Source organism: Lontra canadensis, unplaced genomic scaffold, assembly GCF_010015895.1.
Source record: "Lontra canadensis isolate GAN:19392208 unplaced genomic scaffold, GSC_riverotter_1.0 scaffold31, whole genome shotgun sequence".
Taxonomy (NCBI): Eukaryota; Metazoa; Chordata; class Mammalia; order Carnivora; family Mustelidae; genus Lontra; species Lontra canadensis.
Genome location: NW_022631025.1, coordinates 18939497 through 18967045, shown reverse-complemented (window position 1 = coordinate 18967045; position 27549 = coordinate 18939497). Strand labels below are relative to the sequence as shown.

The 27549-nt window shown below is 40.6% G+C and overlaps 1 protein-coding gene across 11 annotated transcripts in view; it reads right to left on the bottom strand.

Annotated features, from left to right (window-relative positions):
* Positions 1-27549, bottom strand: part of TLE4 (TLE family member 4, transcriptional corepressor) — a 141194-nt gene that overhangs the window by 52293 nt on the left and 61352 nt on the right. For 6 of the 11 annotated variants that reach the window (XM_032866690.1, XM_032866698.1, XM_032866695.1 and 3 more), the window contains 2 exons: positions 16591-16792; positions 15297-15313 (listed from right to left, as the gene is read on the bottom strand). In XM_032866690.1, the coding sequence (XP_032722581.1) occupies positions 15297-15313; positions 16591-16792 (219 nt within the window). Of the gene's footprint in view, positions 1-15296; positions 15314-16590; positions 16796-27549 lie in introns of all 11 variants that reach the window. The other 5 variants (XM_032866689.1, XM_032866697.1, XM_032866693.1 and 2 more) reach the window with 1 other exon arrangement.

Genomic DNA, 27549 nt, shown 5'->3' with positions numbered 1-27549 from the left:
GTTTTTGTCACTAGCAGGGGAGGGAATTCCAAAGGGGAATGGAACACAGAAGAGGAAGCACCAGCCTCCTTGACCCAACGGTGGACAAAGCAGTACCAACCAAAGGAGATCTTAACGAAGGTGCCCAAAGAGCTTCGAACCGAAATTAAAGACCAAACACACAAAGGCATGGCTTAACTATTCTGACCACATACATTTTTAGCAAACCTTTCGATTAATCACAGCACTGAAACGCACTGCTCTAGAGGGCATTTAACTTCCTAAATACAGTTTGTCTATTCTTGCTCAAGGTTTGTAAACATTTCTCTGGCCTCACGAGGTATGCCAAATCCTTTACTTGCCATCATCAACTGCATGGTGGTCAGGTTTGTTGGTTAAGGTGCCCTTAGACAACTCCCATAGACTCACTGCAGTCAATTCTTTAGAGGAACCTTTCTCCTGAGCACACGCATCACCTCCACTGACCACCTGGGCACTGAAAACATATCCACAGCTTTCGAGTCGACACTCAAAGGGAACTTCCACATTCGGGTATTTTAAAGGGAGAACTATGCATACAATCCTCATCCCAGAAGACTTTATATTTTGGGTTGTGACAGGGAAAATACATGCACAAATGAAGCCCCAGGAAGACCAAATGCAAAATGAAATCATCGAGCAGAAGGACAGCAGCTTCTCCAACACTCAATCATTTTCAGTCACACTATGTTGTCCAGTAACCTGCATTGATAATTCCTCATGAATAAAATGCCAGCATTATCATCAGCAGCTATGTTGTTGACATGCTTTTGCTATTTCACTCAAAATACCATTAATTTTCTGGCTTCACAACAGCTGAGCTACTCCCATTTGAATATACAAAAGAGTATTTTGTTTAAGCCAAATTAAAAGCGTTCCAGTAAATGACTTCCATTTTGCTAGCTATACTATTTTAGCATATACTGTTTTTCTTAATCCTCCCTACCTAAACGTCATGTGTGCCATCTCCCCAATCCAAAATACTTCCAGTATTAAAAATGCCCTCCCCCACCAAGTTGGGAAGGGGAAATCCAGAAACTGTCTATTTGTGTTACAGCATTCCTGACCAGCAAAACATCCGAAGGGAAGAAGTCTAGCATGGCTTTTTAAAGGTTGTTATGACATGGTGGCCTCCTCAAATCTCTCACCTCTGTGAGCCAAGGTACATAAACAGCAAACTATTTTCCAGTTTAGGATCTGAAAAGAAAACTAGACACACACACACACACACACACACACACACACACACACATACACACACAATACACCTTCCATTTCGCATCTAGATAAGTTCCGACAGCCCCGACAGCCCCCATTTAAGTCGGAATGAAAACCTCTACTCCTGCCAAGCCCTCCTGGCATCTCACCACTTTATTTGTTCCCATTTGTATCTAATGCTTTTGTCAACAGTTCAACAAAAGTCAAAGCAAACAACCCACTGCAAACACTGGGGGTAACAGCAACAAGCATGAATCCTTCACAATTATCCAGCCCAGCTGCTCCAAAGCTCTTCCGGGCTGCTTTCATTTACAACAATGTCAACAAAAGGCTGAAACCCAATAACTAGATGGGTCAATATGGCCACTGTATACCCTCTGGAGGAGGAAACGCTGTGCTCCTCCTTTGCTGCTTCAGCAAACATGTAGAATAATTCAGTTAGATGGACAAGTGCTTGTCTAATCATTTGTTATGTGAATTATTCAATGACTTTCCACGTAAACTACTGAACAGGGCTCTTCAAATATTCTGCGGCCCTTTCCAGCTGTCCGACTGCAGAAGCACATAAAGGAACAAAAGCGGATGAAAACAGAAATCATGACCCGAGTTAGTTCCCGGTGATAATCTCTAGTCTAAGAAAGCCAAGTCTTTACAACTAATCCTTCTGGGTCTAACCTTGCCTGGTATTGTCACTACAGGCCTAAGCTTCACGATGCTCCGGACTGGGGGTGGGGGGAGCAGACAGCCTCTTACTCAGCCATTCAGGGCAACCCATGAGCAACCGTGGCACTCCACTATCTTTCACCTTGTTCAAGTTTAAAAGCTCCCCTTCTGCCTTTCATGACCACTGCCGGCAGGTATAATACGCATTTACGATTTTCAATGGAGCATTTTGAAAGCATAATTAGAAATGTATTAACGAGCTACAAAGCATAGTTTAGAAGTACCTGTTCCTAAATGACTATATTTTAGAACATCAATCCCCTGGCCTACTTCGGATAAAAATGTTGACGTTTATTTAATGAAGAATTACTCTGAGATGTAACCATTCCAAATCCTCACTTTCCTTTCTTTTCTCTTAAATGTAGGGCTTGTGAAGTCATACATAAACCGAACGACCTGCAAGAGGGAACTCTGACTGGGGTCTGGGCCCCCATCCAGCTGAATGCCTCCCTCAGGACCAAAGGGACATGGCCCCACACACTATGCCTCTGGGCCCTGAGCTGGGTGGGCACCAGGACCCTGCATTCCTGACCTTCATGCAGGGTTTACCCAAGTCTTTCTGGAGCCCCCCAAGGGTAGACTAAGCTGAGGATTTGAGCATACCTGGACCTGAGGGCAGCCCCTGGCATGCAGCAAAGCTTTGAACTGAGAGCTGGGCTATCTACAACAAGAGCACAGGTGAGGGCCCACGTGGTTCCAGCAATGAACTCCAAGGGGCCTGAGAATCTTAAATTCAGTCCTCGCCTTTCAGATAATCATGAAGGTGTATTTTTTAACTGGATTTGTAACTCTTAAATAATCAGACATATGGTACGAGGGCCTCCATTGGTATTCTTTCCCAGGCCCCATAAATGTTAGGGGTAGGCCCACGGGGGCTAGCATGTCATTTTGGGAACCCCATCTTTTGAGATCACTTCTATGCCAAACGTTCCACTGCAATGCATCTGAAAACCATGCAGGAATTTTCTCCCTTAAAAATTCTTCGGTATTTTTACAGATCCAGGTATGATCCACAACAGGAACGTAAGTACTCATTTTACTTCTCTAAACACTTCAAAAACATAAAACATTAAAAAGTTAAAAATAGAACTGAAGGGTTATGTTGTTTATTAGGCTAGTCCATACAGTAAGAATGAAATATCTGAATGCTAGTGACAGACCTTTTCCCTTCTACATTACTTGTATTCGCTTTCCTTTTCCAGCCTCCAAACAGCTAGATTATAAAATTACTGCTCATAACACACTTGGTCAAACACAGGTGAAGGAAACAGCAGAGTCAAACTCATGTCTGCTCACCACAGCCAGCGTACTCACTGCCATTTATTACATCGCTGTAGGATTCTCACTTCTCACAAGAAGATCTAAGAATTTTTAGTTCTTGGCAAAAAGAATTGTGCTTTCAAAAAACAAGTACTAGACTAGGACACGAAGAACAACTAGAGAATTCTACTTCCTCCTATAGGTCTTTAATAACCACTGTAACTGGTGTATTTTCTGAGACCTGGCTTCCAGTATCAACTAGAAAGTTGGTAACTTTAAAAAAGATTCTTGAAGAAAAAAATTAAAAGTTTCTTGAAAGAAGACAATTTCTTCTGAGCTGAAATGGGGCTATTTACTGAGTGCAGCAACAGAAATCTTTTTTGAATCAGAGAAACCACCTGAAAAGCAAGTTGAGGGGGTTCAAACACCCACAAGTCCAGTGATAAAACATCTGTCCAGTTGTTTTGCTGATTTGTACAAAACACTACCTGAATACGAGTGAAAAGGCACACCCCACCATCAAGGCTGGGAGTCTGCAGAATGTTGCCACTGGCACTGCCGTGGGTATTTGCTAGAGGTTCCAGGTTCGCACCTATTTAGGCATCAGCCCTGGCAGCTTCCTGGGAAGACTGCCTTCAAAAGGGGTCCTAAACTAGTTTCATATGCACGTTTTAAAAGAACTCAGGACTAACCAGAAGCACAGAGAAATAAAGAGAAACCATCCATTAATATATTGTATTCTACTCCGAAGGCAGCACATCTCAGTTCCATCCTTTAATGGAAAAACAATTTGAGGGAAGGGATTGTATCTACTGTTTACCATGCACCCCCAAAGACCCGGTTCAGGCCTATTTGCCCTCCAGCTGCCAAATCGATACCTACCAACTTGGGAGTATTTTCTTTAGGCTGCATTGCTCAATTTTCAAGTTCATGTATCAACACCGACAGGTTTCGAAGTCAGGAACCATTAAAATAGTAACTTGGGGTTAGTTGTCTAAGGAAAATCTCTCAGCCTCAGGGGGTTTAGTTGTGCCTTTTTAGTATCTAAAGGAAAACACCCACACTGACAGTTAGTTCTTCCTACTTAAATGACCATCAATATTAAAGACAAGCGAATCACATATGGACTAGCATGTTCCATGGACTTTTGTCTTAATACACTTATTAAAGCACTTCTTCTCCCTACAAACTGAACACACAGACTACCTCCAACCTGGGACAATTCCTATGTAACATTCCTCTTTCATTCCTCCCCAGGGATGAAAGAGGGGCAACCCATAACAGAGGGAGACCAAAAAAGGGGAGAGGAAGAAAAAAGGAAGAGGAGAAAGGAATTGAAAATGACAAGGGTGAGCAAACCAGTTCACAAGTGAGCATCTGGCACTGACAGGAGGAACTGAGCACAGAGTCTGCGGCTCAGAGCTACTGTCTGGGGCGGCGGGCGGGGGGCGGGAGGGGGGGTGCCAGTTTGGAAATGGGAGGAACTGAAGACAATCCTGTTAGGAGTGGGGGAGTAACTTACCTAACCAAAGTATTATTCCTGGATGCCTCTCTCTAATTTTCTATTAGTCATCGTTTGCTCCATTTTCCCAAGGGCAAAAATGTCACCAACTTAGTTTAAAATTTCCTAAATAAGGACAGACTAGGCTACTACAAGATTTTATTATGAAAACAGATGCCAGCCTAAGCACCCAATTCAGGAGCCTCCCTCTGACTAGCCCAATATGGTTTGATTATAATCCCCAGGCCAAACCTGGGCCTGGGGCTGGGGCAAGGGTTTTGGACGACTCTTGATCACTGTGGTAGAAACACAAGTGATTATTTCAATTTTCTCCAAAGATTATTTTTTCAGGGCAACCCAAGAAAGCCAATAATGCCCAGATTTACTAGAAAAATTTTTATTCATTTCCCCATGCACCAGAAAGTAAGCTAATAACATCCTACCGAGAGTGCTGTCAGGCCAAATCCCTCCACTGCTGAATGCACTACCCAGGATAAATCTCCCTTCACTTGCCATTCCACCATCCACTTTAGGGCAAGACCCTGGGGACTGCTCCAGATTACCCCTCCACACACAGTGTCACAGGCACAAGCCCGAGCGGCCCAATCAGTGCCAAGAAAAGAACAAACTAAAAAAGATTAATTCACAGATGTTCATGCATTTCACATACACTGTGCCCCATGGTCCGTTGCTAGGGCAACGGGAGACCACCAGTGCGAGCTTTATTGGCTTTATGAAGTGCGTCTCAGGGACTATAGTCCGAGAAATGCTGCATAATAATAGTGTGGCTTTTCTGAAGCCTTGTTTTGTGCTTATCCACATTTAACCTTCCGAGTATTATAAAGAGGCATCGTTATGCACAGCCTTCAAACCCTCCCACCACCACCACCAAACTGCCTCAACTTTCTATCTAGAAACATTAAAAACGCATCTCCTGGGGGTCCATTTTGGGAAGATCCACGTGAAACTGCTCAACCAGTTCCACTAGGGAAAAAAAGAAGACCTACAACCATTTAACGATCACTGTATTAGCGCTGCTGACCACATCAACGATTTCTGAGCAGAACAGAAGCCACTACAAAACCAAAACACGCACATGCCCCTTATTTCCCGTGCATGCGGAGGAACCTTGCCTTTGAACAACCCAGTCGGTTTTAACCAGAAGGAACAGCAGGAACCAGCAAGCCTTACTGAGCCAAAGTCTTTTCTTACCGAACAGAACTTTCTGTGATACCTGCACGGGGACGGCAGCCACATTGGGCCACTGAGCACAGGAAGTATGGCTAGTGCAACCACAAAACTAGTTTTTCTTAAAATCTTATTTCATTTTAACAAATTTAAATTTAAAATCACGAGACCGGGGGCTAACATAGTCATGCAGTTTTAGAGGCTTACCAAGACAACTAGGTATGTTTTTAAAAAAGTTCACAAAATGCTGCCTCTTCATGCTTTTAGTTTCTGCTTAATTAACACAAATATAACCCCAAGTAAATACACACAGAACAGTATTCAGGACTGGCAGTCGCTCACTGTGCTGCCTCCAAACAGCCCACGGCCGTGGCCTAATCAGCCAGGTTCTTTGTCCAACAGGCCCAGGGATGAAGACTGACTTCCCCTCCTCCGCCCCGCACCCCCCCCCCCAACCCAGCCCAGGGTGGGAGGTTAAAATCACAAATGTCACAACTCTCAGAGCAGTAGCACAGATCAAGTGTTAATCTAAAGGGAAGGGGTGGGTGAGGGGGAGAATACAGGCTGGCTGGGCGAGGGAGGATCTGGAATGAAGAGGAGAAAAATAAAGCCAGTGAATAGATCAGTAGAAGCAACAGCTTACATTCAGATTCACAGGAGAGCGAACACACCAAGACAATCATTTCCTGGGAAAAGCTCAAGCCTAATGAGAATTTACTCTGCTCCTTTATGTGACAACCAGCCCCTTTGTGGCATGGGCTTCCTGACTGACAGGAACCCAGGGCCCCTTAATAGGATTTCCATATTATTTCCAACACCTGCCCAGAAGTTATTTGTTTACATTGAAGGAGGCAAGATTCTCAAATCAGACATCTGCTTCTAGTTCAGGCATATCTTAGGAAACCATCTAGAAAGCAGCTTTGTTACCATGGTGACATTTTTATTTTCCGCCTTTAGTTGGCTCAAAACATTAGCATTTCCAATTTTATTTTGTTGTTCAAAAGGCCAAATGTCGCTCAAGAAAACAGAAGTTTAAAGAGAGATAAAGATTATAGTCAAAAATTTCTACAATTAAAATGACCGTAAGTAGTAAATAAAAATGTGTTATTATCTCGCCTAATGGCCTCTCTCGTTGGGTGGCATCACTAACCGGTTTACTTTTCCCCTTCCTTCTCTTCCTCCCCTCATATCTGAATACTCAGCAACTTGAAAAGTACCAATTTTGAAAGACAGATTCAAGAATCCTTAGGATGTGATACAATTAAATAATGAGTCCATTTCCATGAAAAAGAATTCCTCTGGCTCACCCTATCACCATCTTAGAAAGCTCACTTACAACAGTAATACTTAAGGCATTTTAACTTCCACCCCACTGCAATTCAGTACAAGGGTGGCGGGCGGCGAAGGACAGGAAAGCATAAGCTCTTCTTGCACGTTTGGAGGTTGCGGAGGGGATGGACTATTCGACAGCGAGGGAAGGAAGGGAGACGATGCAGGAGTGGGCTCCACACAAGTACATGTGGCTGTTTTCCACGGGGCTCACGCTCAACCACAGGCATTGGGGGGATCCCCTGGGTGGGGGGAGGAGGGTGCTTAATCACCAACTACAACTATCATAGATAAGTAGGAATCTAAGTTACAATACTAGTAAGGGAAGCCCAAAATGTTTTTTATAGCACTATAATTTACTACAGGCGGAAACAACGGGGATTGGTTCTGAATAATGTATCTAATAAACTTAAAGTAACAGTACTTTGGTTCGATTTTTAGATTCAAAGTAAAACAACTAAGTATTCAACTCTAAGATTTAAAGTTTTGATTTGGCATATCTAAGCAGCATTTAGTCTTGAAATATGATTTTATTACTTGCATTTAATGGCAAGCTTATTTCAAAGAATCTAAAATTCTTGCAGAAAGTACTACTCAGCCTTCAGCACACTTCCTTTCTAGTCCTCTTTCATGAGACCCAAATTGTGTTCAATCCTGTCCCAGAGCAGCTGCCATGGTAATAATTAGATATGACTCCTCTTTACCTCTGAAAATATAACCCTTAGTGATGGCCCCCAAGTGTAGGAAGACTTTAACCGAAAAGATACATGAATTCCTCCAAACCAACATAGAACGAAATACGTTAAAAGTTGGATACAAGTAAAAGAAATCATTACCAGCAGAGAAGTGAGACTATGCAGCTACGCCAGGTGATCTTAGAATTTTGCCAGAGTAGTTATGAGTAAATATTACTGAAAGAATACAAAAAAAGATGGTGAACAATTCTTTGGAATAGTTCTTTTGGATGAATCACCTACATTTTGAGAAAAAAATGCTTTTGAAATTAAAGTGCTAGTTAAAACATTTAGTAAGTTTTGGGCCCCTCTAAAAATTCAAAAAATTTAAGATATTAACTTTACCATGCAATAATTTCCATGAAATAGATGGAGTGCATTCTAATTAAGAAATTTATATTTCTTTTTTTAAATTTCTTTTTAAGAAATAAAAGAAATTAGTTATATTTCTTTTCTTTTTATATTTATATACACTAAACACCAGGATGACAATGTTTATCTAATAAGGAAGAGGACTGGTTCATGGAGGAAAAGAAACCACCCTTGCCAAAAATCAGCTGGGGAAGGCGGACCCCACCACCAACCTGCCCCCGTTAATTATTATTTGTTCTGCCTGGGTGATCAGTGGTGGAGGAGGGCACAGCCAACAAGCATGTCTCCCCTAGTCACATCATTAATCCATTCATGCTTGCCACCTGAGGACCAGCTATGCCCTAAAGATATTTATTCATCTGTCTGACAAACAAACAATTACAACATATTTTCTGGAATTAGGGCACCTGTTACGTTTCACACAGCTCACATGCCTAGAGGCAGGTATCAATTAATACTGAACAAATTACTGCATCATAAACCCACAGAACAAAAGTTCCTGGTTGTCCTCTGATACAGTAACTCTAAATTATAAAATACACATTAGAAACAAATACTTCTATAAAGAACAAAAAAGCAACAATGATGCTGAAACATTTAATTTCAAATTACCTTATTTTGTAAAATTGAAGAATTAAACATTGAATGCTTAAGAGACATACTTTAAAATATTAAACTATCCCCTTACCCTCAACCCCCAAAATGAAATACAATTACCACTGTGTTTATGTAGCTAATGGTATGATCAACTTTATTGATGAAACATACCCTATGGCATAAGATTTTTATTGTAAAATTCACTTAAAGTATGGGATTGAACTACGTAAGAAACCATCTAATTCCAAAAGCTTGGAAAAATACCAAGCATTATCTTTGAGATTCAGGAAGTTAAAGTGACTTGCCAGGAAGTTAAAGTTACACAGATTACTAGAGGGAGAGAGGATTCTTAGCAGGGTCTGGATTTTCCTAATTCTATTACAATTCCCATCTTAACTAATCCTTGATTTGTCTTCCTATACAGTTCCAACAAAGAAGATTAAGATTCTTGCCCTCAAGGAGCTAAAAATTTAATGGCAGAGAACTTTATTCTGTTGGGGCACACAGCATCTATAGATCACCACCCACAAGGAAACAGATGTACTTAATATATTTTAAAAATCCTACTTAAAAACCCATTTTTAAAGCCCCGACTTAAGCAATATTTATGTCTGGAAAGTGGAGTTGGATTTCAAATAAACACCACAGTCTGTGTTTGAAGGTTAAAGGATACGAAGAGAATTCTATTTATCACTGATCAGCATCATTTCTAGATATTTTACTCCCTCGTTTATTAGTAAATTTCATTAAACTGTTCATCGCCAACACTTACGTGCAAATCATTCTTCTACCCATTTTCCCAGCATAAGAAGAAGACTTTCCCTGGTATGACTGAGCAGAAAGCATTCCAGCCACCACAAGAAAGCACACAGAGACATCTAGAATATGGGCCATCCTACAGAAAGCTAGACCAGGTTCTTCAACAAGTCAGTGGCACAGGAAAAAATTTTAAAAGTGAAGGAAACACTTAAATTAAAAGAGACCTGAAAGATATTACAACAAAATGAAATGGATCCTTTCTGGACCCCATTTCAAAGCTAACCAATTACTGGAAATCATCAAAGAAGTTTGCTTATAGGCTAGGTTTAGAAGCTATCAAGTAAATACTTTTATTGAGTGATTAGGGGCATTACATCTATTACTGGGTATCTATTTTTAGACCAAAAAATGTCTATTATTTAAAGAGATGTGTTCATTTTACATCCTGAAGTACATACAGGCAAAATACATGCTATCTGGGTTTGCTTTAAAATACTTCAGCAAAGAAAGAAAGGAACAGATTAAAATGTGGCTAAAAACTGAGAGCTCTTACACCTTGATGTTAAGTATATGGAGGATCTTTGCACTATTATTTCTACTTCTAAGTATATTTCAAATTTTTATTAGCAAAGAATCAGACTGAATCATCCAAAAAGCTTTTCTTTGAGGGTGGCACTGGCTATGTGACCTTGGACAGGACCTTAACACCTCTAAGACTTTCCTCATGTCTGAAAAAAGACTAATAAGCATATATGCCCACCCGCCCTCCAGTTGAAATTGGAACTATGAGGTACACACGCAGCAGTGGGACTGAGTAGGAATCCACCTTATTTTTCCTGAGGCCAGAGTGGATAAGATGCAGTGTCTAAGTTACAGTCCTTAATTACACAGCTTCTTTTCTCACATTACTGATGACTGAAGGAAAAAAACAGGACATAACGCAAGCCCCAATACAGTTTAAGTTTGGTGGTGGTGTTTTTTTTTTGTTTGTTTATACTCTCTCCTTAGTATTCCTCTTTTAAATCCAGTCTCCTCTTACTTTATGCCTTTGTCTTTCTATAACACAACCTTCTAAATCCTATAGTAATGAAAATTAATCCCACCAAGCTTTCTCCTGAAAGGTAAAATTACAAACATTCTTATTTTAAACAGTTGCATGTGGGTGGGGGGAGGTTAAAAAACACAACTGCCTGGACCATCTGGTTATCCCCTCTCCCACTGCCCCCCCCAATTTCTTTCTCAAGTGGCTTCCACACAACACATGCCAAAGGGTTAAACATATAAAAGGAACACTCTTTTTGGACTGATACTCCTTGAGCCAGGAAACAAAACAAAACACAACACCAAGTCACATGGGTCACACAAGATCCTGGAACAGAACCTTTACCATTAAGTTTTGATGTACAAAGCGAAGTGGCACACAGAAGTAATCATTCTGTTATTCTGATTCAGGCTAAAAACCCACTTTCACCTCTAACACCCAACTAACGAGGCATAAGTGCTTTCTTGGCCTGAATCACATACTTGAATTTTTATGTAAAAATAGCCTGAGTCTAATTCTCTATTGATAAACCTTTATCGCCATCAGAAAATAATCGGAGACGAGAAGAAAAGCAACACATGATGATGTAAAATTTTAGTCATCCGCATAGAACAAACACCAAAATACAGCTGAGGCAGAATGAACAGGCACTGCCTTGGATGCGACTAATAAACAGATCATTATGAAAATCCTTAAACAAAAACAAAGATTCACATGGGCTGCGGGAAGGCGTGGAAGGAACACACACTATGTACACTCATAGAAAAGCATTTAGTTTGAAAAATAAATGTAAGTTTAGAAAGATAGAGTGCACCATCTATACTTACACTAGCAAAAATTACAAAAAACTATAAATTTCAATACTAGCAGATTGTGTGAGAATAAACACGTCATTTTAAGGTGGTTCACTGTTTTTGGAGATTAATCTGGCAATGTACAAGTCACTAAAAATGGTCATACTCTGATGAGGCACTTAGCATTTTGGGGAAGACAAGCCAATGAAATAATAAAAGCACTACCACTTTGTAGGAAAAAAATGTACTTATGCTCCACTTTACAAATAAAAAAATGGGAAATCCTTCCCATATCTGACTCGAGGTTATGACATTTGGGATAAAAAACAGGATATAAAATATACATTAAAAGGACCAATGAAGTAATAAAGCTTGCACAATAATATCAACTTGGGAGGGGCCGTGGAGCTTATCAATAGTTGGTGACAGTGAATTTTGCTATTTCTATTGAAACTTGTCTTCATTTGTATACCATTATTTGGTATAGTAATGCCCCATAGAGGGCATTAGAGACGTGTAGACATTTGGGGGTAATAAGACTAATTTCTCAACCTCAAATTCCCCAGCAAGTTTTGGGTAACTTAGCTTCCATAGCTCTGAATCATTATCCTCACATCAGCCACTCAGAAGAGAATGGACAGTGATGTGAGGAACGTGATGACTTCTCCTCATGAACTGTTACCACCCGCAACTGGGCAGCCCCTGGCAGCTTGTGGAAATATGTGCTCTGTCACCACTTTGGAGCCAATCAACTTTTACCTCTTTGCCCTCAGGAGGCATGAACACTGGAAGGTTCCACCACCCTAGAAAATGCTTCCTTGGTTTCGCTTATGTTGTTTCAAGGGATGAGAGAAACAGTACTAAACACTCCAGAAGATGGTGAGAAAGTCGCCAGTGAGGAGAGGAAGGCGGGAGACTCATTCTGGGGGGCCTCTTGGGACAGCTAAATTTGGGCATTCCAACCTACCACTAAGGACAAGAGTGGATCACGGTCCATGTTTCTGGGGCTTCGTTTTGGACACATGGAGTTACTAGATAGCCACGTGACAAGCAGGTGCCCTGACCCTTACCTCGACAGCCCTAGCATACACCCCGTTCTGGTTTCTCTTCCTCAAATAAACTTGATTCTTGGGCTCTCATAGTGCTTTCTCCTTTAGGTTCATATTTACATTCTCTACCCTTGTTGAAAAACTTCAGATATAGGTCTGTAAATAAAAGGCTTAGGAATGAACTTGGCTACTGGAGTTATAGAAAACAAGATCAATAAAGCCAATAGCATGTGGTTTAGTGGCCACAGAACTTCCAAGAAGAGAAAAGAAAAGGAAGAAAAAGGCCCAACACTTCAACAAGTGAATTTCTCTCATTTTACTTGACACTGAAAAAGGTAAAGCACCTTAATTACCTGAATCTTTACAGTAAGTTTAAATTACATTTTATGAGCTATTCTGAAATCTGCCCTGTTTAATAATCTGTAACGTCAAGAAAACATTTTAAAGTGTCTCTCACAATTAAACCCATCCACAACCTTGTATAAATCAAAATTTTGCTACCATATCAAAATGTTACACTGGGGCTGTATAACATTGCCCACATCCTCATTACATGCAACACTAATTACTACCAGCAGATTCAGAATTTTCTGCACATTAGAGGCTTTTAGAGGAGCTATAAAAAATTTCAGGCACCATTAATTTAAATTTGTATTGAAATTTCCTTTTGACAGATGGCCAAAAATTACTTATTATTTAGAGTACCAGAGCTGCCTGTTTGCACATTAGAAGAGGAAAGGGAAAAATTAAAAGCAAGAAGGAAATTTATGTCACGTTCATTACCTGTTAAATGTTAAGGAGCATTATCCTGCATGAATAAATTATTTCATACAAGCCTGACTCCAGCTGCAGGCAACTGACACGCTCTGGCAGATAAAAACCATCTCAAGTCACACAGCAGACAATCATAAAAAGCCCCTCTTAACCAGGAGCCACTTAAGGGAGGATGAGGACGATCAATGGAACAAGCAACTAACTGCTTCTCTGAGCATCACAGAACACATTTACGAAAATTAGCAAACTTGTTTCACCTTGCAAAGCCAGAGCACAGCCCCAAAACTGACACAACTTCAAATCTTGAGAACCATACCCAACAAAAACATCTATTTATAGCTACTGTTCCATAATAAATCAAGGCCAAATCATCCACCTCTATTTCCTCTTTGTTTTCCCCCTGGCTTCTAGCTATATAGACACTCACTCCCAGACTCATCCAGAATGATTATAGATGATTTCAAAATACGCCCTACTCTGGCATAAGGGAATATAAAATGTAATTGACACAAAAGTGTGCACTGGAGTATAAATATTTTCACAGTCTTCTCAGAGTGGGGCAGGAGAGGAGGCTTTTGTTTAATTCACTGGCCTGCCTTAAGGTATGTATTTATCATAAGGAGGCAGGGAATGTTTATATTATTGGCCCCAGAAAAACTAGACAGGCTTTCCAACAGCTGCTATCAGCTAATCCTGGTCAAGGCATTTACCTACCACATCCTAAGTACACATGTGTGGAACACTCAGATCAAAATTGCTTTTTTAAAAATCTAGGTCCTGATATGCATATTACACAACAAAATACACAACTGTAAAAGCATAATTAAATAATTCAGTGTGTGCAGTTCCAACTGTAAATGTTGACATTTCTATGGGTGTAGAGACGCCCTTTCAAATTCCAAGGACTCTTGAAGGGTAAAATAGATACTTAATTTTTATTTTCCATTATGTAAGGCTTTTGGGAAAAAAAGACAAGGAGTAAAGAGGCGTTCAAAGTGACAGCACAGGTGGTTTCAGGGGAAGATTTTAGTCTTCATACGCATAACTTCATTAAAAACTACAAGCAGCTGACTATGTTCTAAAACAGCTGTTGCAAAATACAAGGAAAGGACTTGACAGCATCTGTGCACTGGCCAGTGCTTGAGAACTGCCTTATCCTTTTAATCTCTACAGAACACATACATACAGGCAATTACGCATAACACAGTGGCATATTTACATTGTGCTTGGCTCAAAAGTGATCAAGCAATTTTCATATTTTCTTCATTTCCTGCCGTGGTAGCCAGTTTTTCTTGTTTGCTTACTCTATAAATTCAGGCATCCTTAGCACATCCCATTCTGGTGTTACACAAGCACATCCAAATCATTAGTTCCTACATACTTTTCCTCTTTCCCTACAACTTGTCTGTACAGAGATAGAGAGGCAGATAAGAGAGATGCAAACCCTAAGGAGAATAACTTGCTATACTGGAACACAAAATGTTGTTAAATAAATAAATATCTTTCTGGCAGAGAAGAATGCTTTCATACATTTTGTTAGGGAGTTTTGTAGGATGGAACGGTTTTCTAAAATGAGACTAATGTATTTTTCTTATAAATCAATTTATTTACTTTTCATTTTTATCTTATAGTCAAACCATAACTGGAGAAAAAGTTATTCTTCCTCACAAAGCAAGACATATGAAAGAAGCAATGTGAGGCAGATTTTCCATAGTTCCATCCTGGACTACAAATCCAACTGTGATAGAAAAATGAGACCAATATTGTCAAAAATCTCAACCACACACAACTGATAGTAGTCAAAAATACAGTTAACCACATTTTGGTAAAGCCCACCAAATCATTCTGTAAATCTCAGAGAATTCATCATTGCTAGATTTATTCAAATCATTTAGAGACCTTCTAAGCCATCCCTTCATCTGTGAAGTTGAGTCCTACCTTGATGGAGTCTCTATCTACAGGCCAAAGAGCAGCAACACAGGTGGTGGGAAGAAGAAAAAAGAAAAGTACCAGTTAGTTTACATAAAATCATACATTTATCAAACTTGATCTCTGCTAAATAATAAATGGCACAGATGTCATCTTTGCAGTAAAGTTAATTATTAATACTGCTCCACGAGATCCACAAAGCGCCAATCTACCTCTGACACAATTTCAGAAACTAAAGCTGTATATTCAGATTATTTATACTCCTTATCAACTTGTCCACTTAAAAAAGTGTTCACAGTCAAGCTTCAGCTCTGCATCATAGCATTAATGTAACTGGATGGGAAATATTACAGTGCTTCCAACATCAGATATGGGAAATTTATATTTATGTGATAAAAATCATTTACCCAAGATTGTAATTCACAGTAATGACACTGAAACAGGAGTAGATATGAGGCTTTAATTATAACCACACCCTTCTTAACCAATCAACCACCCATGGGCTAACTAAATTCCCACAAAGGAATGCTGGGAGAGACTTCTTCATTTGCTTTTCTGCAGCTAATAAAAATTTTTAGTAAGCACCATATAAACATGGTCACATCAAGTATCTCTGAACCACTCAGATACTTTAATGGAGGGAGAAAACCAATCTAGAAGGAGCACAACTGTCCTTTAAATCAGTTATGAGCATAAATAGTTGTGTTGTTCTTATAGGAAGAAATGAGTTAATTTCAAGCTTCTAGACAGCCTGTGTAAGAGAGGTAGTTAAACCAACAGATTTCATTAATTTGGGCTGCACTTTCTCAATTACTAAGACTACTAAAGTTGTTTTCTTACCTGAGAGATTTTTACTGCACCATATAGGCTGATCTGATTTATAAATAATAATTGACTGTCAAATTATCAAGTGAGTCTTTGTCAGTAAGCCTTCCCCAAAGTAGATTCCCCAAATAGAATAGGTCGAAATCAGCTATTAATGCCACTCACTATTTCAAACACAGAACACTGTGGGATTTCACGACTGATTTAGACTTGGGGAACATAGGAGGGAGCACGGGATCAAAGGCAATAACCAGGAAATAGGACCCCTTGCCTTTAGGGACTGCATTCACTGTTGCCAACCACCAGGGGATCCTCTGGAAAAAGACTGCTTCCAATCATTCATTTACCTTCCAGCAGAAATCCTTTGTGTAGTCACTGGGAAAATTAAATCCAGAGACAGAATAAACAACCGTATCCAGGACCCACCCTGGGTGGCAGGCAGGTAACAGCAGACTGACATCTGGAGAAAATCACTTACCTCTTTGGTGATCGTTGTCATGGTGCTTCTTCTCGTCTTTAATTGGCAGGTGGGACTGGCCTCCCAGGGCACTGGAGAGGGCCAGAAGGCCAGCACTGCTCCCGATGGGAGGAATGGCAGGGGGCTGAAGCCCCGAAGGGTGTGGGGTCAGAGGCACCGGCAGACCATGTCCATGTGATAAATGCTGGGCCTGGAGTTGTTGCTGCTGTGAGGAATGAGACAAAGATATTGAACTTGTTCCCTATAACCGCATCCCCCCCCCACCCTGAAAAGAAACGAGGTGCAAAAAGATCACGGAATACCCAGCACCCACGAAGGATTTGTCCTTCATATACAGATTTTTTAGAAAAGGGAGGGAGGGAGACATAGAGTGGAGAAATGCTCTTTTTAACTTAGATTTGGGGGGTTTGCACCCTACTGTAAGGAACTTAATTTTTAAATAGTGAAATTAGCTAAGTACCTTTTAATAGCTGAAACTCAGATTTCTTCAACAAAATGTCTGTATTTTGTTCTCCCAAACATATGGCCTTGCTAGCGTACATTTCTAATCAAAACATATACGTGACTAACTGTTAAAGCAGTTATGTTGAACAAAAAAAGCTGAAAATTGAGAAAATTAGTGTTAAACAGTTCTCCCAGAGCCGCTGCACAGCATGCAGCGAGAGTTAATTTGAAAGAGAAAACCTGAATTAACAACCCAGAAAAGGAAACTGGTTGCAGCCACCGTTTTAAGCCCTTTAAGTGTCCTCAGCGGTACTTGAGCAAATTACTAAAGAAAATCTAATGTAGCAAGGCTGGGGTCCTCCTGTAGGCTTGCTCAATAATGCTGAAATAATTGGGCACTCTGTGCACGTTTAGTGATGCTCGAACGGAAAGCTAGAGGCCTGCCCTCGCACTCTTCTCCAGCGGCCGCCTCTGTGTTGTGACAGGTTTATCTGAGTGGGACTGTGATGCATGCACCGGTAACCGTGCTGACAAGAGTTTCAAGTCATTTTCCCCAGCACACTGGCGACACATGGAGAAAGCCCTTGAGAGCTGGAACGGAGTGCTTGACCTCAGCAGAGGCCACATCACGCTGGGCTACAGGAACTGCTCTGGGCAGGCCTGGCTGCCTCCTCCGAGCGGGGAGGAGGAGAGGGAGGTGAGGGGAGATCTCCCAAGTTAAGTATGTCCTTCCACAGGAACCCACTTCCACTGGAGACCTGCTTAATGGTGTTCCAGGAGAAGAAGTGCTGAGGAATTCTCAGACTAACTTTTGCAGCGATTGCATTTTAATTAATGCCTTCAAGTAAATCACTTGTCAGATCAATCCTATGATAGCCCAACAGTCTTCTAGAATCTTTCAAGCAGGACCGCGTATGCTGCCCCCCTTCACCGATAAGAAGGATCTTGAAATGCCTTTTTTTTAATATTTAAAGAAAATACTTCAAAGAAAAAAGTGAATGGTTTTTTCCTCCTCCCCAAATCACTTTTATTTCCTTCCTCTTCCCCTCTACCTGTCGTCTTCTTGTGTCTGACTATAAAAGTCAAAGTACAACACTAATTAGCTCTTTCCTCCAAGTGACCTGCAACTGTTTTCTGGCTACATGCACTTAAAATACAGTCAATAAAATAAAGTACTAACACTTTTTTTTAAAGATACTAATACTTTTAAAGCAAGTTTACATATATAACATCGAAAAATCAGAGCCGTGATCTAGATATTCCGCCAACTGACAGCCACCCCACAGTCCCGCAAAGCACCACCCAACTGGATAGTTCAACGCCGTGTATTTCTCCTTTTGAGTAGCCAAAGTCATGTTCGTAATTTTTTATACACTATTACTTAGCTGTGACCAAAAAGCATGAGCACATGATCGTATTTTCTCAACGTCCAGAAAATAACGTCTATGAAGAAAACAAGGCAAATATTTGGCAAATTTATTTCAAAACCTTATTCAACAGCAATCACCAGAAACTGCTCCAATTCCCTTCCTGCTCTAAATCTCGTAAGTCTTCATGTGTGTAGGTCGGGCACGCAGCCACTTTGTACCTCAGATCAGAGTTCAATTGGTGAGCATTTATTAAGAGCCTGCAAATGTGTCTATCTTATCACCCTTCCCAGACACTAAGCTCTGCGAGTCTGTATCTGACGCAAACCCTGGCTCCCTGCACGCACTGAGACTCAGAATATCTGGGCAATTTCAAAGTATGTACATCGATTTCATTAGACATTAAAAAAAAAAAAAAAGCCTCAGTCGGAAACAATACCTTCAATAATCCAGGTGTTTCACTTCTATTTTTCTATCGCAGGGCAAAAAATGAGCACTATCACCCTCATTTTTCCAACCAACCTGGAACATTTCAAAGGCAGAAAAGACACCCCAGGTCTGTTGCATAAGCCATTCACTGGAGAGACTTCCTGAGAGCCTCACCATCCCACCTCAAAGCCTGACACCAGCTTCTCCTCTTCTCCCCATCTGTCCATCTTTGAGGAAGGAGGGGCCCTTTACCTTTCTGAGGCCAAGACCGTTCCCCGCCTATACAGGCCATGTCCGCTGTCCATCCCTCCTCTTTCAATGCTGTTGACTGTCTAGGGCTCGCCCCCACCTCCAGTTGTGCGGTCACTGATTCTGGCCTTTGGCTAGCCAGCTGGATACCAGCAGCCCTAGAATTTTGAGATGAACTGCCAAGCGAACGCCAAAAGAACTTGGGGTAGCACTTTTTCAAAAGGGAAAAAACACTGTATTTTAATCACTTTTTGTGTCTTCCACTGCCCTTAATGTGTGCCCTGTACATAACTGGCACTTTGATAAATGTTTGTTAAATTTAATTAAAATAACCTTTTTTGCCCTCTTCAGTTACTGTGTGTGCACACGCACACCCTTGACTTTGCAGAGCCAAACTTCACTAAAAACTAGTGTAAATTTGCTCTTTCCACTTCTCAGGAACCCCTTCCTGCGTGCACATGCGCGCGCGCGCACGCACACACACACACTTACACTTCCTCTTTAACTCCCTATAATCTGGATTCCAGACCCAACCTTCACAGGAAACTGATAAGCACCCAGACCGCAACTGGTTGAAGATTTTATAGTTTTCTCTCGTGACATACACACAGCCATAGATCGTACATCTTTGTTGAAACTTTCCTCTACCTGCTGCGGGAATACCGCAGTGACCCCAAGGCCCCTCTTACCTGTCTGAAATGTTCTGCCATTAGCTTTCCTTGTTTTTTTTCTTCTCCTCACTGAAGAGTTAACAGTCCTTAATCTTTTGTTCTTCTCCCACTCTCTGGTAGCCCAGGTCTAACTTCTTGCCACATAACTCTGCTTGGCAGTCCAGCATTACGTTAAAACAGAAATGTTTAACACAAACATCCTAGGTAACATCCACTGGCTCAGGATAACCAGTCACCATTGATTTGTTTTTCTTCTGTGCTCCTACATCCTTAATCACCAAATCCTATCAATTCTCAATTCCTTGTATTTCTACCACCACCATACCCATCAGACCCTCATCATACTCTGATTAGAACAAGCCTCCTGTTAGCTCACTTGAATTCCAATGAATTCATCCTGTATCACCACTGGTATGTCTTCCCCCTCAATTCAGGTCATCTCCCATCTCTTAAAACCACCTCACCTTCACCTAACAAAGCTATAGTCATCCATCCCGGCTCATGTCCCACCCACTCTACAATGGCCTCTCAAACATCCCAAATGTCTACTATCGCAACGGACTCCCTGTATCATTCACTGGCAAAGGCTGCCTTGGAAAGGTACTGTTATCCATCTTTTTATGCCTAAGAAGACCTCTGACTTGTTCTGGAGAGAAGAGACCAGCCTCCAGCCTCTGTATCACTGGCACCTAACTTACCACTTTTTATTCATATGTTACTTCGTCATACATTTAAAGCTTTTGATAAATTAAATTTGAAAAGAGTTCCTATATACCCCTTACCTGGCTTCCATTAAAGTTAGTATCTTACATAACCACAGAAATTATCAGAACTAAAATATTAACATAATACATTACTATTAATCAAACTACAGACTTTATTCAGATTTCTCTGATTTTCCCACTAATGCCATTTTTCTGTTCTAGGATGCCATACTGCACTGACGAGTTTTAACGTTTCACATGTTACTGTACCAAAATTGTAAAGCCCTTTCATAGATCTTAAGAATGGCAACATCCAAATTATAATCACGTTGGTGAACAGAATATGCCTTGAACTTAGGAGAGAAAAAAAGAATGAGAAGGGGCTAAGCATGAACCCATTTCATAAGTCATCCACTATACATACAAAATATCAACCAAAAATTATATTCAGTAAGGCATCTGGTAGAAAGGAGTAATCTTTATCAAGTGTTTAAAATATAAATTATAAAATAAGAATGCAATTAAATAAGTCACCAAAAGATATATGATAAAAATGTAAAACAGATATACAGAAATAATTTAGTATGTTTTAAAATGTTTACATCAATGAAATGGACTGCTTTCTGTATTAGGTGGTCATTTTTAAGCTTCTTTGTAAGTTCACACTTAGAAACTATCCTAGAAGTAGAGTGCCAGATGCACACTGATAATGACTCCTGATTAGCCAATTACACAAACATATAAGACACCATCTTCTTTAAATAAAAGCAGTGAGTCATCAACAAATCAACTGAACCCCACCCTTTCCTAGGTTGAAAAATAAAATGGCTTCTATCTATCAAACTTCAAATAACATTCAAGAATTCAATACAAAAAAGAATCTCTGTCAAGTCTTCTCATTGACAGAGGAACACTCAAAGCAGATTACCAGGGAGCAAACTCAGTTTCACTGAATATTATTCCAGAAGCTGAGAGCAGCATAACCTAACGGGTCGCCCTACAACACAAGGAGAGCTTGCTGAAGTTGCCCCATGGTGTCCTCTGGTCTCCGCCCCATCCATGTTAATTACAGAGCAATTAACCTGCAAGGTTTACTACTTTATGCTACTACAGTCCTGCTAAGAAACATAAAACTTCTTGCTCTTTAAAGATGGAAGGAAAGGCAATGTATATTAAGAGTACATAGTTCAACACTGACTTGTTACTAAAATAATTTGAGACAAATCACCATATAATTCTAAACAAGTTAAAAAATGACTTTATAAGAAACAAAAAGCCAAAAATCAAAAAGAACGACATAGAATGTAGTACCAAGTAAGCATTAAAATAAAATACACTCTATGTAACCATAACTGAGAAAAACCTACCAAGAAAGATAACGTATCTTGGAAAAATTCTCACTAAGCTTCCCAAGGCTGTTACTACCTTTCAGTTACTTAATTAAAAGGGGGGGGCGGTAAAAAGGTAAAAAAAACCCAAAACACTCTCTTATCTCAAACCACAATACAAAATAAAAATCCCTTTTTTTCCCGAGTTCCCTTGATGGGCCATTCAAGAGAATAAACATTAAAATGGAGTGAACTTTAAACTTAGACAAGTAAGCATTCCATTAAGATAATTAATTTAATTTTGAAAAACAGCCAGTAATTACTTCTGAAAATATACAGCAATGAGTGGTAGACATAGCCTCAATTCTGTTAATAGCTTTTTACTGGAGTTTCTATAACAAAGAATTATTACCCTGCAGTTTTAAGTCTGGAACGAAGGGTAGAAAAGGACCCATGAGCGAATCAAGTTCACAGGAAATGTTTTTTGAAATGTTTTCTTTCTACAAAAAGAGGAATTGTTTTTTTAAGATTTTACTTGAGGGAGAGAGCATGAGTTGGGGCGCAGAGGGAGGGAGAGCAGCAGACCCCCCGCTGAGCAGGAGACCCTACACAGGGCTCAATCCCAGGACCCTGAGAGCACAACCTGAGCCGAAGGCAGACACTTAACCAACTGAGCCACCCAGGTGTCCCAAGGAGGAATTATTTTTAATTGAATGTCCCCAACTGCTTGACTGCCAGGGCCTGAGAGGCCAATGACCAAGTAGGAGCACAATAAATGCGGAGCTTCAGGAAATACATATCCCTAGCAATTCTGGACAACAGCTGGAAACCAGGCAGAGATTTTCTTGCCCACTACTTTCATCTCTACTATGCTATCAACCACAGAAAAAATTCTAAAAAGAGGGGGAAAAAAAAAAAAAGGCAGCATCTTTCTCAGAACAATGACACCCCAGTGAGCACACTTAGTGACATATCTTGGTTTCTTTAAAAAAAAAAGTGCATGGTGAGCCTCAGAGCTCTTGTGCCAGGAAGTAAGGAAGCTATCTAAATCTATCTAATGGGGAGTGACAACTAGGACACCAGGCCAACCAGAAGGGGTCCTGACTGGCAAAACTTGAGACAATTTAAAAGCATCATGAGGAATAATAACTCTAACAGATTCTAACACATTTAACACACTTTAAGAAACAGTTTCCAGGAGTGGGGTCCACAGAACCCTAAGAAAATAGGTGAGGCTGTGGGGCATTCTGGGGCCAAGGACGAGGGAATGGTTCATAAGTTCACAACATTCTTACACCAGCTGGCCAACGTGGTACAGAGCATGTGTGCCTTGAGCTAACCAGGAGACACTATGCTGAGAGAAGTAATGGGGGACCCAGTGACCTTGACTGAGAAAAGCTAGGAAAGAGGAGGCAACAGACTCTGAAATGGAGTAACAAGCCCATGGAAGGGCCCAGGACTGGGGTGGTATCTACACTCTTTGAACTGTGAAGATGCCCTTTGGTAAGGACATGGTCTGTGGGGGCTGGGCTGAATCTGAGAAAAGAGATCCTAAAAGGCAGTCAGTGATGCAGGATAAGGAAGAGGCCATCAGAGCCACCAAGCTGGGATCATCACCATCTATGTAAGGAAGAGCCACTCACTTAACATTTCTGGGCCTCAGTGTCTTCATGTACAAAGCGGGAACAGTTTTAAAATCTATCCCGAGGGTGTTGGGAGAATTCTGTGAGATTGTTCATGTAAAACCCTTAGCATAAAGTTTGGCAAATAATAAACAATAAATGGTGACTGCCATCACTGGAAAAAGGTATCCAGAAGTCTGTACACACACACACACACACACACACACACACACACACACACACAGGAGGATGAGGGGGCAGAGAGCGTTCTTCTTTACAGAAAATTAATTTAAAAGGGAAAAGAATTTAAAATCTACCACTTCACCACCCCAACTGTATTAACAGCATCAACTGAAGCTAAAACCAATGGGTAAGAAGTTGTTGGGGGTCAAATAATTCACTGTCAAACATCAACCCACAGATTACCAAGCTTCACCAATAAGGTGATACAACTATAAATACACCAGCACCCAGATAGTATTTTTACCAAAAATACTTAAACTGAATCTAAACATGAGGAAACAATCAGACAAATCAACGTTCTGAGACATGCCACAAGACTGGTCTCGAGTCTTCTAAAATGTCCAAGTCATAAAGTAAATGGTTTGGGAACTATTCTACCTTAGAGAAGACTGCAGAGACCAAGGAACAAATACATTTGTGAGTATGAGTCACAGATTGGGGGTGGGGTGGGGGTTGGACTGCTGGGAAGAGAAAGTGCTACCACAGACATTTTGCGGACTGGAGAACTGGGAACACAAAAAATACACTGTGTATATGGATGTGTTAACTGTATCACCCTTATAGAGGAAAACACCCTTGTTTATAGAAGATGCATGGCGATGTAACACAAGGTGAACCATCATCACGATGGCCTCTTCCGTTCAAACAGTTCAGTATATACACAAAAGACAAAATGTTAACTGGTTTAGCCTAGGTAATGAGTACACAGTCTTGATTTTACTATTCTTTCTACTTCTCTGTAGTTGTTGGGATGGGAAAAATAGATGTGCCCTTCTGGACAAAAGATTGGGAGGTCTTGCTTTTTCTTTTTTTTCCTTTTTTATTTGAGAGGGAGAGAGAATGAACACATAAGTGGGAAGAGGCACAGAAGGAGAAAGGGACTAGACTCCCCACTGAGCAGAGAGCCTGAGCCCACCGGAGCCAAATACAGAAGCTTAAAACCGACTGAGCCACCCACATGCCCCAAGAGTTCTTGCTTTTAACAAATACATCTAGCAAAAGCCAGTAAGTGAATATATGGAAAGAAGCAAGAATAAAAAGAACAAAACAAGGAATTTTTCAACCGAAATTTATCTGTAACTCACTCTAATGACTTAAAACATGAACGAGTTTTACTGCAGGGGCAGGACCTACATTTAGAACAACCCAAAGAAGATTATCACTGCAAGGATGTTTCTCATACTAACACCACAGATCTCTGTGCTCTTCAAACTCCCTGCGCTGGTCTTTACGAGGAAAACACTAAACAAGCAAAGTAAGCAATTCCGTGACTCCTCTGCCAAGAATTCTATTGTCTTAATTTGCAGTTTAACTCACAAACTGATAATGGCAAGAAAAGGAGGGGGGAAAAAAATCCCCCAAATCTGAATTATTGTGTTAACTTTCCCATCGGAGATCCTGCTAGAATTTCTTTTCTGAAGTGGTCCAAAGTTTACTAGAAAAGGTAGTTCTAAGCAAATTAACAACAGAAATAAAATTTCCTGAAAACTTGTTTAAGCTTTAAAAACAATTTTTAAGAGCTTTTTAACATATATCTTGCTGAAACCAATGCTTCTATTTTGGGTTTTAGTTGTTAAAGTCACCAAGTGAGAGGATCTTGCTCAGGAAAGTGTTCTTTAGTTATTTCAGAGCGCTTTAAAAAAGTCAAGCTGTGTTTAAAAAGCCTATCTACTTTAGGTTCTTCAGTAATCCTGCAATTAACCTTCAAAAGTAGAATGAATTTCAGATGACACCTAGATGAGCTGCTTTCCAACATTTTGACCAAAACTCATGTGTGTGCTGTACATGTGTGGACATGCACTTATCTGCAGAGAATACACATGTAAACAAAACAAAATATTCGCAATACCAAATAGTATGTGTAGCTTCCTGTAATATTTTCTATTCTCTTCTACTCCTTAATATAAAAATTCTGACCATGGCTCACTAAATTGATTTCATTGCACACTCATGAGTCTGACTCACAATTTGAAAAACACTGAACCAGATTGTGATGTTGTGATTTATAATAAGAATTATACATTTATTCTTTGTCCACTATTTCTGACACAAAGAACCCTTGAGATTTCCCCAGCAAGGAGAGCAGCAAAGGTGTTTTTTGTTATGTTAATAAGGTGACTTTGGGGGGCTGGTTGCTAAAAGAACCATGTGATTAGAGGGTTAGAACTTCAGCCCCACTCTCTGACCTCCGGGCAGAGGAGTGTGCTAGAGACTGAGTCCCATCACCACTGACGGATGATTTAATCAATCATGCCAAACCTCCATGAAAAACTCAAAAGAACAGGGCTAGGAAAGCTTCCCGGCTGACCAACACCAGGGGAGAGCTAGAGAAAATGTGCACTAGGAGAGGGCAGGAAACTGTACACCCTTTCCCCATATTTTGTTTAAATCATCTTATTCTGGTTCCTGAGTTACATCCTTTTACAATACATGGCTAATCTTGTAACTAAAAGGTTCCCCTGAGTTCTGTGAGCTGCTGTAGCAAATTAATGGAACCCAAGAAGGGAACTGGAAGCACAGGTGACAACTTGGACTTGCAACTGGGTTCTGAAGAAGAGGGGATGCTGCTGGTGGTGGTGGTGGGAAGTTGTCTCGCAGGGCTAAGGCAGGATGCTATCTTCAGACAGATAGTATCAGAATTTCGCTAAATTATGGGACACCCAACTGGTGTTAGAGAATTGCCTGGTGGAGTGGGAATCCTCCCACCCCGCAGGAACAGGCTTTAGAATCTTATAGTCCAACACCCACACACATGGGAGTCAGTAGATTTTATCAGTATCAAGAACGAGGCACAAGCCTCCACCATCCAGTCCAGTGATGGCATCACTGCCCCATGGGGGCCTTTCTTAACTAGGGAGGTCTGACCCCAAGAGGTAAGCAATCCTTCACAAGAATCAAAAGAGACTGCCCCTCTAGGGAAATGATTTCTAAATGAAGACATGAAAGTTAAGAAGAAGAGCACCTTGCAGAGTGCTGGGAGAAAGGAATCAGGCAAGAGAGAAACAGGTACACAAAGGCCCAGAACCAGAAAGGCCCTGAGATGACCAACAGAGCAAAAGAACATCTGGTGGGAGCCCAGAGAGCAAGGGAAAGTATGGGAGAAGAGAAATATGGATCAGATTAGGGACAGAAAGGAATTTAGACTTTCTCCTAAGGAGAGCTTTAGGCCGTGGTGAGTTTTTCTAGTTTTGTTTTTTCTTTCAAATTAAACTTTTAGTTTGTCCTTAATGGACAGAAGCTGGATTGCAATCATTTGCTGGCTGTATGTGTTGCCAGTATTTTCTCCGTTTCTGAGGCCTGTCTTTCCACTTTCTTTACTTCACCTTTAGGTGAACGGGTGTTTGCAATTTTAACTAGGTGACATCATCAGTCTTTTTTCTTATGGTTTCAGCTTCCTGTGACCCATTAAAAAATACTTCTCTACCCCAAGACAAAGATTCTTTTTTTTTTTCCTGAAAGTTTTAAGGTTCTTTCATGTGCTTTTTGGATTGACTTCTGCAAACGAGGAGATAGGTGGACCCAATTTCCTTTCTTCCGCAAGAATAACCAACTATCCCCTCAGTAGTACTTATTAGTGGCCATCTTTCCCCCCCATTGAACACATGCCCCTCTGATGTATATGAATGGATCTATTTTTGAGTATTTATTCCACTGGTTTAAATAAAGACTAGTCACTACTGCAAGCTAGAGTATTAAATAATTTTAAAATGTTTAAAATACAGAATGCTTTATGTGAGACTGGCAGAGTGACCCAGATGAAAGGAGAGAGACCGAGAGCAGCTGGGAGGTAATACGGGCTCAAACCAAAAACGCACGATGACTTGGATTAGGGCTGGGGCAGTACAAGTCATAAAGAGTAGAAGGACTGAAGGTAAGTTGAGGCAGCGTGAAAAGACATGGCT